General features: G+C 49.1%; 4 protein-coding genes across 4 annotated transcripts; 2 read left to right on the top strand and 2 right to left on the bottom strand.

The window, feature by feature from the left end:
- Window positions 1–1,653: 1,653 nt before the first annotated feature.
- Window positions 1,654–3,745, top strand: N7511_004383 (fungal specific transcription factor domain-containing protein; the record flags this gene model as incomplete). Its single annotated transcript, XM_057126808.1, has 5 exons — window positions 1,654–2,062; window positions 2,110–2,426; window positions 2,480–2,860; window positions 2,950–3,203; window positions 3,271–3,745. 5 exons carry the CDS (start codon window positions 1,654–1,656, stop codon window positions 3,743–3,745), a joined length of 1,836 nt encoding a protein of 611 aa, XP_056985698.1.
- Window positions 3,746–4,077: 332 nt separating this feature from the next.
- On the bottom strand, window positions 4,078–5,279 carry N7511_004382 (t-SNARE syntaxin; the record flags this gene model as incomplete). The annotated part of the gene is made up of 4 exons (XM_057126807.1): window positions 4,078–4,110; window positions 4,167–4,739; window positions 4,789–4,970; window positions 5,024–5,279. The coding sequence occupies 4 exons, from the start codon at window positions 5,277–5,279 to the stop codon at window positions 4,078–4,080; spliced, it is 1,044 nt and encodes a 347-aa protein (XP_056985697.1).
- A 754-nt stretch (window positions 5,280–6,033) lies between these two features.
- Window positions 6,034–10,960, top strand: N7511_004381 (uncharacterized protein; the record flags this gene model as incomplete). Its single annotated transcript, XM_057126806.1, has 4 exons — window positions 6,034–6,074; window positions 6,125–8,393; window positions 8,620–9,963; window positions 10,013–10,960. 4 exons carry the CDS (start codon window positions 6,034–6,036, stop codon window positions 10,958–10,960), a joined length of 4,602 nt encoding a protein of 1,533 aa, XP_056985696.1.
- A 274-nt stretch (window positions 10,961–11,234) lies between these two features.
- Window positions 11,235–12,160, bottom strand: N7511_004380 (uncharacterized protein; the record flags this gene model as incomplete). The annotated part of the gene is made up of 2 exons (XM_057126805.1): window positions 11,235–12,038; window positions 12,092–12,160. The coding sequence occupies 2 exons, from the start codon at window positions 12,158–12,160 to the stop codon at window positions 11,235–11,237; spliced, it is 873 nt and encodes a 290-aa protein (XP_056985695.1).
- Between the last annotated feature and the right edge of the window lie 3,059 nt (window positions 12,161–15,219).

Here is a 15,219-nt window from a genome sequence, read left to right as displayed (position 1 = left end):
TCTTCCAAGACAGAGAAGGAAGTCGTCTATAGTAAAGCTGTGGCATCGCTTCAAGCCAAGCTTTTGCATCCGATGTAGGGATCCACCCTGCCATCCTTGGCGTACTTGTACTGATTGAGACTGGTTGACAGAGCATACGCTATCTTCTTTCTTGAATCTTCTGCTTCTAATGCAGATGACTCGGAAGCCTCTGATAAGCACCATCATCACCATCACCATCACCATCACCATCATAGCCTATCGTTGTCGGTCCAGAGGCAACAAGCAATCCTTCAAAAGGCGCCTTTCACAGATACCCAGATCTTCCTGTCAACCCATCACTGCATGCAGCTTCTATTTTCAACGATGCAGCGTCTAATGCGACCGGAAATTCCTCATGCAACATCAGAAAGCTGGATCAGCCTACTTCTGACGACGTCAACTATGGAAAGGATCGTCCAGTTCTTCGTGTCAGTAGCGAAAGACGACCAAAGAAAACACAAGCCGTCGCACGATTCTACATGGTCACATAAGAAGCAGTTCTTACTCTCAATGAGGCGTGATTTGAATGAGTACATGGCACATGAGAGTCATCATGGCGAACGACCCCTCGAGCCGAAGTTGAATCATATCTGGTTCCATGCAGCACAGAATGAGATGGATCACCGGGGGGCTATTCCTCACACTGTTGAGGAAACGGAGGTGCATGTTCTGCATGGCTCTGTTGTGAAACTGGAGTGTGCTTATTGTTACGATACTTATGATCCATAACTTAAGTGCAATACTATAATTTCATGAGATAACTGCAACATAGCCTCAAACAAATTGAATTCAGTAGCATGATACCTCGTTATCATCTAAATGAATCCAGGCTGATCATAATTGCCACTTGAACTCTTCGTTGTTCTGTTATTTCTTCAGTAACCAGCTTCTGAGTTTTGGATATGCTCCGTCAGTCAATTTCAATGAGCTTTGGTCTTTGATCCTTATTCTCATAGTTTATTTGTTTCATCGGCTACCGCCATAAGTACAGAAATATATACTGTTTGACATGCTAATACTGTTAAATACTGTTGATGCCAGAAATGCGCTAACCACTTGTGTTCGGCCCCGGTATTTCGGGCTCCGAATAGGCGACATCCGACAAACAAGTGCCAACTTGCCACTTTCTGCGTGAGTTATTAGTTGACATCTCAATAATCCGAACTTCCGAGTCGGGCTCTCAGCATGTCTGCAGTAAGTCTATTTGTCGCCTTTCCAATCTGCTGGGACTCTGTAGCGGAAGCTGTAGCCGGACGATTAGCTGACTCGTGACTAGTGCGATCTATGTCATATCCGAAAGGTAACAAGCTCAGACAAAAAGGCATTTAACCTAAACTGACGTGGAATCATCAATCAAGGTAAAATGCGATCGCTCAAATCCTTGTATGAACTGTGTCGACGCAGGTGCAGAATGTCTCCGTCAACGCCAGGCACGAGTTCATAGACCGCGAGTCTCACGGTATTTTGACCCGTCGTAGTTATTTATCGAGCAGAATACTAATGAAATTCAGTATTGAAGCATTGACCGAGCGCCTAGCGAAGCTCGAAGAGTCTAGGGGCCAAGAAACACCACTTTTCCAAGCAAGCAATCATGCTGCTAGTAGCACCTCTTCATCACCTGGCGCCAATCCAATGAGCATCAGTGAGGCCTTAAACAACAGATCGTCAGAGCGACCAAGCGGCAAACAGAAGCGGCCTATTATATATGAACTACACGATACAGCTCAATTTGTCCCACCACCAAGTAAACGCCGGAAGTCACAGAGCGTGTTACAGCAAAAGAATCACCATGAGACACATTCCCCGGGGTCAACACATCACGCCAGCGAAGCTAGAGAACATATTGAGCACGAGCTCCAACGCAATCCAGCTCTCTCGAAAGACCGACGAACTGCACTCGAATCAGCACAGAAGTTTGTCGGCCAACTATCAAACCCCACCCTACACTGGGAAGAGACATGTGTAATGGATGAGATGGCCATTGAAGAAAACTTGGAAGATCCAATACTCACCCCGGAGCTGCTTTACATGATGCTACCAGGTGAGTCGATAGTCGGGAATAACTGGGTGGCATTAACATTCCATTAGGGCCTGACAAGCAGACCACCTCTCAAGGAACAGTTTTATGGCCAGATCACATCTCCGATAGAATCTTGGAAAGAATGGGACTTGCCATCATTGAGGGAAGCGAATGTGAGCAAGTACTTCAACATTATAAGATCAATGTCTGGGTCAAGGCTATGGGCGTAATATCGAAAATGGCCCCGTTGATCGCGAGCGAGCCACTGAGAATGCATTTTCGAAAATTGAAAAAGAGATATGAGGTAGCAGCCCTGGAATTGCTAAATCAGATTCCTCTGGCGGCTGCACCGAGCCTTCTTTTGCTTCAGTCTTTGATGTCTGCGGTACGTTTCCTTCTTTACTCTCCAATTTTATTGAAATGCGCTGACTACGACAGACACGCTTAATGCAGTATCTGGGAAATATGTCACGTTGCTGGACCTTCACAGCATTGGCTTCTCGTGTTATCGTCTCTCTGAACTATCATAATATCACCGATCCCAACCCGCGAAGCGAAATTGAAGAAAGCGTCCATGCCTGTGTTTACACATGCTACTATTTCGACAAGACTCTCAGCTTGCTACTACTTCGGCCGCCATCTTTGCCAGATCTCAAAGTCAAAGCAACGGATCTCATACACATTGATCCGGACCTACCGACATTCACTATCATGACAGGCATAGTTGAGTATGCCGAGGTAAAGCACACCTTGTTGGGTATACTTCTTGATACCAAGGCAAAAGAGGATAATGATAAAGCCAAAATACTGTCCGACCTGGTAGCGCGGGCACACACGATCCATTCCAATATGCAAATGGCAAGTGACCAGCTGGAACTTTGAAAGAACATCTACTGACTGGTTCTCAGTTTCGCCAACTCCAAGAACAGGATTTCCCACAATCATGGGGCAGCCTACGCCGCGAATGGTTATCAATGGACTTTAACTACTACTCGGTATTAACAACAATCATTCAAGCGCGCTCATCGGTGCTCAAGTCCCGCCTGGTGTGCGAGAACTGTCTATACACAGCCCGAGAATCTCTGACTACCCTGCGAGCTCTACAGGAGGCATTTTCAAGCCAGGTCAATTCTATTGACTCGTATCCTTATTTCCTTACTTGGTATGCATATGACTGAAATCATTCAACGCGCTTGGACTTTCCCCCAAAAGACTAATGGTTTTCAAAGGACAATGTTACTATTCCCCCTGGCACCCTTCTTTGTCCTATTTTGCAACGTAATCGCTACCTCAAACGAGAAGGACTTCACAATGATCAAGACTATAACCGATGATCTACACCAATTTGCCGAGGCGAATGCGTCTATTGGAAAGCTGTATAAGCTTTTTGCCAAGTTCCTAGATTTATGTGCGCCACTTATCAAAAGAAATCTGGAACGCGCTCGCACCGAGCAGCCGCCTGTTGCGGAAAATGGGGCTGGCATGTCCGAGGGACACCAGGTTGAGACACAGGATGAGGCTTTTGGTCGTGCTGCTGCTGAGGCTATGGTTGATCTTCAGTCTGCTCATGTGTCCGGGGTGCAATCTCAAGCGCCGAGGTCTGAGGGGTGGGATGATAGTCTTGTTTGGGAATTGTTCAATAATCAGCCTTCATTGGGATGGGCGGAGTCGGAGCTATGGGATGTTATGGCGCAGTTTGATTAATCAAGAAAGGTGAAATGGAGATGAGGATAATATATGGGTTATGTTTACGAGAAATAGATTTTCAGAGAATGATTCATGGCATTTATCTCATGGATGGATTGGAATTAGTACATGAGGTATATTTACTGCTGTCACCCGTTGGGACACAGTCCCAAACAGAGAAAAAAAAAGAAAAGAGAAGTAATGAGTGTGGTGGTCTAGACATCCCAGAGTCTAGCCAGTGAGAAGTGACAATGCTCAGCGAGTGCGGTCATGCAGCAGGCCCATGTTCCGTGAAAAACATGGGTCAAGAATTATAATACAGTATGAAGAAGGGATTCGTCTCATGTCTATCATGAGATTAAGACCCAGAGGAGGAAGAAAATCTAAGGGCCAGTGAGTCGATGTCCGGGAAAAGGGGACCATGAGTGAGTAGACATACCATCAAAATACCAAACATCTTAGCAATGAGCCAGCGATTGCCAGAAACACGCGTCCAATATTTCATTAATTCGCGCTGGGCGCCTTGGACATTGTCCACAACGTCTTCGGTGTTGGCATCGATACGTTGAATCATTTCTGATTGCTCGCTGACCATCTGCGCCAATTGACCGAAGATTCCACCCAGTTCACTGATTGTTCGTTCGATAGCCTCGATGGCTTCACCTCGCGCCTGAACGTATGTGTTGCTTGATTCTCCTTCTTCCATGACCATCAACTGCTGATCAGATTGGAAGGATGGGCGCCCTAGAGGGGAAGGATTTTGCGGCTCGAGGGTCAGGATATCGGATGAGTTGCCCTGATATCCTGGTTGGGGTGTTCGTCGTCCGGAAGTGTTGTACAGAGGAGAGTCAGAACGCTGCGCATCGAGAGCATTTTGTGATTTGGAGGATACCGAAGACACGAAGTTTTCTGTTCGTGTTCGGGATGCTTGAATGTTCTTGGTGCGGACCTCGAGCACTTCCTTGAAGCTGGCGCCTACATCGGCCAGCTTTCCTTGTAGCATGACGACGACCTAGAAAACAGGTAAGCAATCGCCTATTCGTGTTCATTGTCTCACTTACATTGTCATTGTGCTCTCCTTCCTGATCTGTCTTCGAACGGCTGGACTTGGGGTGTTGCGCATGGGTGAGAGCCTGGAGCGAGGCAATGCTTTGGTTCAAAGCAGCCAAGTCTTGCTTAATGACATAGGTCAGTTCCGAGATTTCGACAGGACGGTCGTCAAATAGCGTTTTCCGTTTCGCCACTGAAGCATACAGTTAGTCTTCCGTCGCAAGAGATGATCACAACGGTACTTACACTCAGCCAGTCGCTGAAGCTTTGCCATTGTTCCTGTGATGCCTCTGCCGATATCACGGGCTTTCCGGGCGAACTCTGACCTCGCTGACTTGGCATCTTGTGCGCCAGGAGGTGAGGGATCAGCCTGTCGCCTTTGCGCGTCGGTCAGTAGAGCCTGGCGCTGTGAACCGACTTTCGACGTGCCCATGCGCTTCTGGGCCTGGCCCAGGATGGCGCTGAACTCGCTGGTGCGATCTTGTATCGACGGACCGGCCATTTCGTGAGGTGGGGGAAAGTGTATAAACGGTTGGGGTGAAATCGAAGGGAGGTTTGTGCTCAATTAATAGCTGGTGCCAAGTACAGAAACCAATCAAGGCGCGTTTCAAAGGAGGGGCCGGATTCGGTCTGGAAGGTGAAGTTGAAGTGATCTATCTGCAATCGATAAGGGGGCGAATCTGAAAGGCGAAGACAAGCTTTGTTACAAGTAGCTCCAAAGTGAGCAGAAGGAGAGACAAGAAAGCAAGCAAATGGTCTCCAGGCAAATGAGATGAAGAGCGAATGTACGTTAACTCCGTTGCCCGTTGGTCCACGTACCCAGACTGGAAACGTCGACGTCACGTGCCCCGCACCGCCACAGCTTTACAGATCTCGAAATCAGGGGACATGCGAATGCGTCTCTCTTCGTTTATTACTTCTATTATTGTCGCTACAGTTGCGCAATTACCCCTGTTCTTTCTTTCTTTTTTGTGCATACACGTCATCTCTGTACAATCTTGTTTCAAGTGTAACTCTCCACCTGACGCTGATCGCCGCTTTGCCCAACGCGGGCCAAATCGCCACCTTTGTCCTCCCATACACTCGCTGGTGCTGTTGGACAGACCTCAAGGACTCAAGAATAGTCTTATCTTTTGTCCCTCTTAACCTCGAAAGCTTTTGTGGGCACTCGCGCCAGTTTCTTGGGATTCACCAGGCAGCAGCCGATGCTGGTAATCGAGCTCGCCCCCGTTCTTTGAAACTTTACGACTTTCCTTATGGCTGACCCTACTGAATCGCATGGGCTTGGAGCCCAACGGTAAGCTCAGTCCCAAGTTCCAGCCGTATAAATGCTGAGATATACGTTAGACCTTCCCCGTCAAACAACGTCCACAATCCCCTATCCCCAGGCAGCGGTAGCAGCGCGGGAACCCCGATCTCGTTTCAACCGAACGTCAATCGCTCCAAAACGAAACGATGGGTTGAGGCCAGACAATATTCTTATGACGGAGGCGACTGGGGCTCTGACGAGGATGAGGAAGAAGAGGAAGAGGCGCCGCCACCGGTACCTCGGCCCCCTTATGTCTCTCACAATACCGGTAGTTCGTCCGAGTTGACCTCAAGGCGTCTATCTAGTCACATTGGGGCTGATGAATCGACCCCAAATGATGGGCGGGGCAGAAATCCCAGCATAGACCAAAAGGCTCTACCTTTCGTTAGGCCGGCTGATCTTTATAAACGAATGCGCGAGGAGAAGGCAGCCCAGGGTGAAGCCTTAAGTCCACAAGTTTCGTCGCCTCTGGTTGATAACAGTCGTAAGCTTGACGGATCTGGGCTATCGCAGACACAGATGGCCAACTCCTCTATGGGCTTGCCAGAAGTGCAACGTTTGTCTGGGTTTGGAACTGATTTTCTGGGCGGTGCAGACTCTAGTTTGCCCAAGGACACAAGCTCTGAGTCGCAGCCCCAGCAGCCCCCGCTGCAGCATAATAACTCAGCTGGATTCCGATCAGTGGTTCACCAGGCGTTTGATGTCCCAGAGACTCCTCAATCCGGTGACAGTGTCGAAGGGACCAACAGCGGCAGCACTTCAGTGATCAGCCCGATCATGAGTGGTCGAAACATTGAAGACAGAACACCAACTATCCATGAGGAGCCTCATGAAACTGGGAAAGAAGCCACCCCCGACGGCCCTGCGTTCAAACCCGGTCACCGCCGAGACCTGAGCCTTCCTGATCGAGCCAACAGTCCATCCCGCAAACCCCAGGTCGAACAAACTCCCACTGGCCACACAGCTTTGTCTTCTGTTCATGCACAACTGCAAATTTCCCCAGACTCAACAATCTCTCCATCTTTCTCCCAAGACTCAGCAATGCAGCCATACACAACCGATGGTCAGGATTTGCCTGCTCCTCTCAAGTTCGGTAGTGCATCGGGCCCTGACAGCTATCGTGGCGAAATCCCGACGATTGTTGGCACGGGAAATTCGCCAGCAGACGGAGATAATGATCGCCTGAGAGAAGAAATCATTCGTTCGTTGAGCCGGGAAACCACCCCATCGGCGGACCCGGACCCAAGCACTCAACCCCAATCGCAGCCACCCACCGAGTCTATCCCTAACCAGTTTGAGAAATATTGGGGTGGCCAAACTGGTCCCAGCCAGGACGATGATCCGAAGGCTTTAGTGTCGGGGAGTCTCCCAGACCAGACGGAGCCGCATCCTCTTGCGTCTAGAGATCCATACGCAGATGGCCCTGGCCTAGCCAATTCCTCGTCAACAATTGTTGATCAGCCGAAAAAGAAGTTGAGCAGGCGGTTCTCCTGGGAATCATCGGACGCAGAGGAATCTGGAGCTGAGCTTCAACCTCACATTCCCGGCAGTTACGCCTCTCCTCCCCTGCTGGATACACCACTCGCTACCCAAGAACCTGAGCCTATCACCGAAGACGAACCCCTAGCAGCATCGCAAGCGATATCGCAATCAGCCCCGCGCGACTACTTCTCGTCTGACAATGAAGGCTCGGATGTTCAACGTACTGAAAAGCCCCGACTCTCAATCGTTCCTCCTGTGCCTGAAAATTTATCACCACCACAGCAAGTGATGGAACCAGAGCCTACCCCACCGCAACCTCAAGCCCCCTTGCATGTCGCGGATTCTTCTCTGGAAGAGTCTAAGCTTCTCGGTTTCCGTGAAATTCTTGGTATCACATCTGTGGACCAGCGTATCAGGTCGTTCGAGCACACTCGGGACCAATTCTCAACTCTTGACTCTGGCTTGAACCACTGGCTACAATTCATGGTCCACGAACACCCCGAACATGTCGATGTCGTCGAACAGAGCCAGAGTATGTCCGATATTACACGTGCCTCGCCTTCCCGAAGCAGGTTCCCCAAATTGACTTCACTCGGAAATATCGGATCGACCTTGAATCTGAGTGATGGCACCCCGACAAGCGCCACTCACATAAGACGCCCTTCGGGTCATATTGGCACTGTGATAAACAAGCAGAACGTCGGAGAACGAGGCAAGGAATTGCTTCATACCGCTGGAGCGTTTAGTGGCAAAGCAAGTGGAGCTGCCAAGGGCCTGTTTGCCAAGGGCAGAAGCAAATTCCGACCTAGTGGAGGTTCTGAAAAGGTAGATACCTGATTCTTTTTTTATGAGGCTATTCATTCGGGGTTCGCGCGGTAGTGCCCGTCGCATTAATGTCTCCCTTTAATTCTGCAATGTTTCTTTTCGTGGAAACTACGATGTAATTTCGAGCACTTTGCATTGAGCTCTAGAATGCGACACGATTGATGCATCTGACCTTTCAATTCAACACCCCCCAATATGTTCTATTCTGATGTTGGTAATGCTGTAGGGTCAATCAATACCGAATGCTCCTCGCCGCAGCTTTCAATTTTCCGTGCCATCAGGCTCTGGTGAAAGTGGTAAACCTCGCCGCAATTCCGCTTCGCTTGGGAGCCTGCCTATGTTCAAGTTTGGGAGAACCGGGACTGGCTCTGAGCCTGCGACAGGATTGGCCGGTTCCTCACTAGATGCTTTACAGACCGAAGGTAACACGCAAGATCATGCCCGAGTGGCCAAATCGGAAGATTACTCTCTGCCCCACGGCATCGACGCGAGTATGCCATCTCAGTCATCTTCCAACAGAGTTGTGCCTCAGAACGACCCGTCTCGAAAATCAGACTACGCTGGCCAATTCGAGCAGGAAATGATAGCTGCTCTTGGTCTTTCACCCACAGACCGCAGCCAAGAGCCAAGTACTACCACGGCATTGAACTCGAGTCAGACGAACGATGAGAAGAGGAAGTCTACGCAGGGACTCTCGCAACTACAGCAATCTACTCCTATGGAACAACCCACTGCCAAAAAGCCAATTAGAATAACTACATCGAAGAGTTTACCAATGGTCTCTCATGAACCTTTTGTCGTTCCTCTTCCGGGCTTGAATGATTCAGAGAATGCACCTCATCAAAGCGTGCCACAGATCATTGCTCCAACAATCCGTCCAGTATATGACGAAAGCATCAAGGCTCCACCATCTCCTCCTCCGAAGGATAGCGGGCTTGTGCCTGATGCTGTATCCCAACGTCAGCCGTCAGTTTCGACACTTGGTCCCGACGAGCAACGTCATCGTACCTCTCAGGAGGATGATAGTGATGGAGAACCTCCATCTCCCATGGACCCCATTGAGAACGATCCCAGTGATACGAATGACAAACTTGGTTCTTCAGAAAGGCTTCATGAGGAAGTCCTTGGCAAAAATGCTCTATTTGGCGAGGATGATGCGCATGTCGACGAACCAGTTGATTCCTTGGAACCTTCAAAGTCTGCTCAGGCTCTCGAACCCAAGAGGAAATCTATCAGCGGCCTTCCGCCTTCTCTCCCAGGAGTGCAGAGCCCCTTGAGAAACGAAGTCAGGTACTCGCCTGGGACTAGGAGCAGCATGCTCAGTTTCGGTAGCTTTGGCAGGCAAGGTGGCAATGGCAAAGGAACTCGCCCTTCCACGCCTGCGAATGGTTTATCCCAAGCTTCAGAATCAAACTCTCCGCTTCAAAACGAGGAGTCTACCATGGGAAAGCTAAAAAGCTTCGGCAGGCGTCGACGCGCCTCGGTGGGAGATCTCTTGTCTGGAATCCAGGCTCAAGGGATCCAGGGTCAACCGGGAGGCCAGCGAAAACGAGCACTGAGCAGAATAAGTGTATGTTGTCTCTATTTCTACGTTTGGATTGTTTTTCTAACATGAGCAGGGCCTCTTTAGCCGCCAAGATACTCAGGGTTCCGGGAGGAAGTCAACAGATCTGACTAGAAGTGTCTCACAACCGCTGGAGAAAGATCTGCCTTCTTTCCCGCCGGCAAACACCGCTGTGGACAACACATCTGCTATCCCGGATGACAGCTCTCCAATTCACAAGGTTCCCGATGTCCAAAAGCCTCTACCAACTGAGCCTCCTGAGTCGACAATTCCACCGCCTCCACCTCCAAGCGACACCAAGCCTCCACCTCGTGATACTCACCAGCGTGCTAGTATTTCCTTACCCCCCACCACTTCGGCAAACCCCCTTGGCCCAGGTCGATTTTACTCACATTTCCAGTCTGGCACTATGAATGAAACTCCCGTTGGCTCTCACCATACGAGGGCACTGAGTCAGCCTCTACTAGGCCAGTCTCGCTCGCGGTCTTCGATACCAGTCAATGAGGACATATCGGCGAAGCCACTGTCCCCGCTTGAGGAGCTGCAAGACTCTCAGATCCAAAGGCGGGAACTGCAAGAGCAAGAGGACAATGAGGAACGAGACCCCGATGCAAATCAAGAAGCGCCGCTTGGTACTCTGAGTGAGAAGAAGGAGCAGGAAGAGGAGGAAGATTCAGGAAGACACGAGCTTCCTACCCAAACAATTCAGAACGAGCAACCACAATACGGCCTCAGCTCACAACCCAGCTTGCGATCCCGGAAACCGATTGGAGATGGCTCGACCAACTTGACCCCTGAATACTTTGCTCCGCGCAACATTGCTGTCTCAAACGCGTCTGCAGTTTCATCCATTCATCCTCACAGGAGTGAAGGCGAAGCTCGGGTTCTAAACGACACACCTCGGCCTGTGGAGCTTGCTGTTACTGGTGATGATTCCAGTGAAGAAATCTTGATGTCTCCTACGACTTATCCAGGGCAGGAGTGGACGCCAATGCATTTGTGAATACTTGATTGTTGAGCGTTTGATGATACCAATCTACCACAATGCCCCCTTCGTCATGTTTAATTTGGATTTCTTTTTTTTTCTCCGTTTTCCGTGTTTTGTTGTACAGTGAGGACAGAAACGATGTATCTTTTGGTCTTTATTCATATTTACGTGTTTTGATAGTCATGAAAGCGTTCGATTATCCCCTTTGAAGAAATAACCCACAAAACACCGTACAAGGCCCAAGTAAAAACAATTTTAACCCGAAAAATCATCAACAGCATTAACAGCGTCACGAAGCAAACTGACTTCGCTTTCGCAACTCCGGCCCGAACAGATACAAAGCAAAAATCCCAAAAACACAAGGCACAGTCATAGCCCCAATCAAACTAGTTCCCCTCGCAACCCCGAGATTCCGATACAAAGGTCCAGACCACAAGATAGCCGCAAAAGCAAGAGTCGACCGGGCAAAATCATTCATAGCAAACAAACTCGCCGAGTGACCCGGATACGCAATAGCCATATAACCAAACATACACTGCAGGAGGGTAATAACACCCATGATGATGAGCATGAATCCCACCGTCGGCACAGTCCAATGGATATCAGTCCGCGAAGTCCACGCAAAAAGATACATTCCCGTTGGAACGAACAGGGAGATGAACAATGCAGGTATCAGTCTCCGTTCTGGGGGAGGGAAGTTGCCGTTGTGGATGGGCTTGGCGATGTACTTGTGAATGAAGAGACAGTAGAACGGCATGATGAGAAATACGGCGATGATTGCAGCTAGAAAGACGAGACCCATGTGTGCGGTGCTCATGCGATATATTTCTTGGTACACGAGTGGGAATACTTCGAAGAATGAGTAAAAAATGGCGTATACTAGGGCTGTGTATATAGTTGTGAAGAGAATAGCCGGGTCTAGGGTATTGATCTTCCATGGTGTAATTAAAGCGTCATAAGCGAGGGATTTGATTGAATATTTGCTGCTGTCGATCTCAGATGAGGTTTTGAACAATTGGTTTCCAGTCAATGTTCTTAGACGTCTCGCACGCTCGTGCAAGATTGTTGGAACTGATGTTTCCGGGAGGAATAGCTACGGTATGATTAGCGCAGTTGGGAGCATTCGTGAGAGGACGTTCAACATACGAGCAGGATCAAACAGGGCGCCGCGCCCCAAAGAGTCACCCACATAGATAACTTCCAGCCTCTGGCCATGGTTCCGAAGCCCGCTATACAGGGAGCTATTGCAGGCGCGGCCACCGCACATGTGCCCCAGATCCATAATGCATACGGAATATTAACGGGCTGTGTGATATCGGTCAAGGATGCAGCGCCGGTGGCTAAACCTGGTGATCCAAAGAACCCCTGAAGGAAACGCAAAACAAGGAATCCCGGGACATTGTGAATTGCCACGGCGAGTCCACTGACAATAACAAAGACAGCTGTGGAAATCACATATGGAGGATTTCGACCGATAGCTGGGATCTCAGATAATGGACTGAATAGTAAGGCTCCCAATCCATAACGTGGTCGGCAAGCGAGTGGGCCATGTAAGCGAGTGGGCCACCCAACCACTTTTTCTACACTTTTATCGATATATCTCAACCATAACGCTATTATATTGATTAATCTCTTCTTAGACAGGCATTCTTCTTGTGCCCTATCTCGCTACATTTACCACATTTAGGTGGGCGCCGCATAACCGGTGCTTGCGTAGCCTGCGCCAGCGCTACCCTCGGTCCTGTTCTTGGCTGAAAGAACTGATTGTGAGCTTCCTCTAGCTCTAATGCTTCTTGTACTGATAAACCGTCATCGTGGGCTATCCATCTATTCACACGAGCGCGCTTTTGCCTTTGTGTAGCGTTGGCGGCACGTAGTTGCTTGTTTTCTTCCTCGAGAAGTATACCGTTCTGCATTGCGACTTGGCAGCCTTTAATAAGCTGGTTTAGCGCTGCCTGTGAAGGCGAGGGTGGGCTATTTGAGCGTTGCTTAAGGAACTCTTTGATCGAGGATGCTTGCTTTAGAAGCTCGTTAACGTTCGCGGGTGTATGTGGGTAAAATGCGCTTGTGTCACTGCCACGGCTGGAAGGTGGCGTCGGCGTCCGAAGTTGAATATTGAGCTTTGATAGCACTTCTTGAGGATTGAATGGTACTAATCCTGCTGCTTGAAAGCTATTCTTGATTGTGTCTGTTTTAAATGCGTTGACACGAGCTTGTGGATATGCTAGGAGGAAGTTAAGCTTGTCGATATGGTTGATCCCGAGCCGTATTTTGTTACCGACTAAGGTACCGTACGATTGCTTTAAAACCGCGAAACATCCGATATCAAGAGGCTGTAAAAGATGCGATGAATGCGCTGGCATACAGATTGGTATAATATCGTGATCCGCGCAAAGTTGATCGAATTCTGGCGTAAGATGGCTTCCGTGTCCGTCGAGGACTAAGAGTCGATATTTTCCATGCGTACGACTATTTGTCGACGGAATAAATTGCTTTTGAAGCCAGCGAAGGCCGATCTTATCGGACGTCCACCCGTTCGCACTAACTTCGATACGCCAGTCGCGTGGAAGGTCTTTAAACCACGCTTGATTGTATTGCTTACCCTTAAAAATAAGGGTCGGTGGAAGCGCCCACCCCGAAGCGTTAACTGACTCGATTGCAGTTACCCACTCACGGTTTCCTGGCTGTAAAACTGATCTCCGACCGTAGTATTCTGATCGGGTAATCACTTTTTGATTCGCACAAAGGCCCATTGCGAAGCCAGTCTCGTCAAAGTTATAGATATCGTCCGAAAGGATACCGTATTGCTGAATCGTGGCTTGCACAGTGTTGAACCACTCTTGAATAATCTTTGGATCCTCTTGCTGTGCCCGCTGGTAGTCGTATCGTCGTGAAAGGCGAGAACAAAGCTCTGGATGGCGTTGGGTGAAGTTATATACCCATTTTTCGCCGACGGTTTGGATGGGGGTAGAACCACGCTTCGCGAGTAGGATATTCGCCATTTCTCGTACGTGAGCTTGTGTAGGGGCTGCTCCACGTAGATCTAGCGATAGTATCCGCTGCTGAAGTAGTTCCTCTTCAATTTGTGTCATTTTATGACAATTTGCGCGAGATTCAGCGCGGTTTGTAGTTCCGCGTAGTCGACGCGTGAGCGTAGTGCGGGGGACCTGAAATTGGTCTGCGGCCTGCCTAATAGTGCTAATCTCTTTACTCTTGATAGCCTGTATAGCAAGTAGGATACGGCCTTCTTGCTGAACGGAATTTTGGCTCGATCTGACGCGAATTGGAGGCATGGTGGTTGATAGAAAACAGATAGATAGACCGGGATGCGAAAAAGTGGTTGGGTGGCCCACTCGCTTACATGGCCCACTCGCTTGCCGACCACGTTATCCAAAAAGAACAAGTGCTAGGCCAAGTGAGCCTACTGATGAAGGCACTCCATATGTTTCCATAAATTCAGGCTGGGCAGCCGAGAAGATTGAGGAGGACATGTATACAATAAATGTATAGAAGTTGATCTGAAAATGAACCATGAACTTTATCCATAATGGCCAATAGTGTGGATTATCTTGGTCTTGGGGGTCATACCATGACACCAAGATCGTGCCGTCTGGTCTGATCTCAGGATTTAGGGTTTGACTCGGCGGTGTCCCCGAATGGATGCCGGAATGGTGATCTTCGTTGCTCAATGTTTCTTTATGCATATCCAGGACAAAGGTAGAAGACTGAGAATTACCATTGTATTGATACTCTCGCGGAAGTTGAAAGCCCGGTTTTTCTTCTGGGAATCGACATAGTCGGCCTTTGGATAGCCACCGAGCTACCTTTCCAAATGTCGTACTTGGTAGAATCCGTGACATGGACGATATACCCGGCTGGATAGAAGATGTGGAAGGACAAGAGGGAATTGAAGAACCGGAATTGTGCCTAAGAGAAGACCTGTCAGGGAACCTAACATTGGTGCCTGGTATAATTCGTGCTAGCGAGTAAGACATGGTAAAATGAGGATGTCGACGGGCTGAGGAGGAACGGTCTTGGACTTTATTTAAGCACAAAAATGGCAGATGTCCCATTCACCGTGCTCACACCCTGCTCGGGTCGATCAAGGGTGATCATGGGCGATCAGCTGGTAGTCGGCGCTAGTTCCACGATCTGACTTTAGCGCTGCATGATGCATTCCACATGATGCATATGTGAGGCAAATGAACAGCTGTATGGTATGGTATTGTTTCTTAGCTTGCAGGATCAGCCTGTATCTGAGATAATTGTGGGTT

This window comes from Penicillium nucicola (assembly GCF_028828085.1).
Source record: "Penicillium nucicola strain IBT 29836 chromosome Unknown utg000003l, whole genome shotgun sequence".
Lineage (NCBI taxonomy): Eukaryota > Fungi > Ascomycota > Eurotiomycetes > Eurotiales > Aspergillaceae > Penicillium > Penicillium nucicola.
Note: the sequence above shows the minus strand (reverse complement) of the source record. Positions and strands in the feature narration are given on the sequence as shown.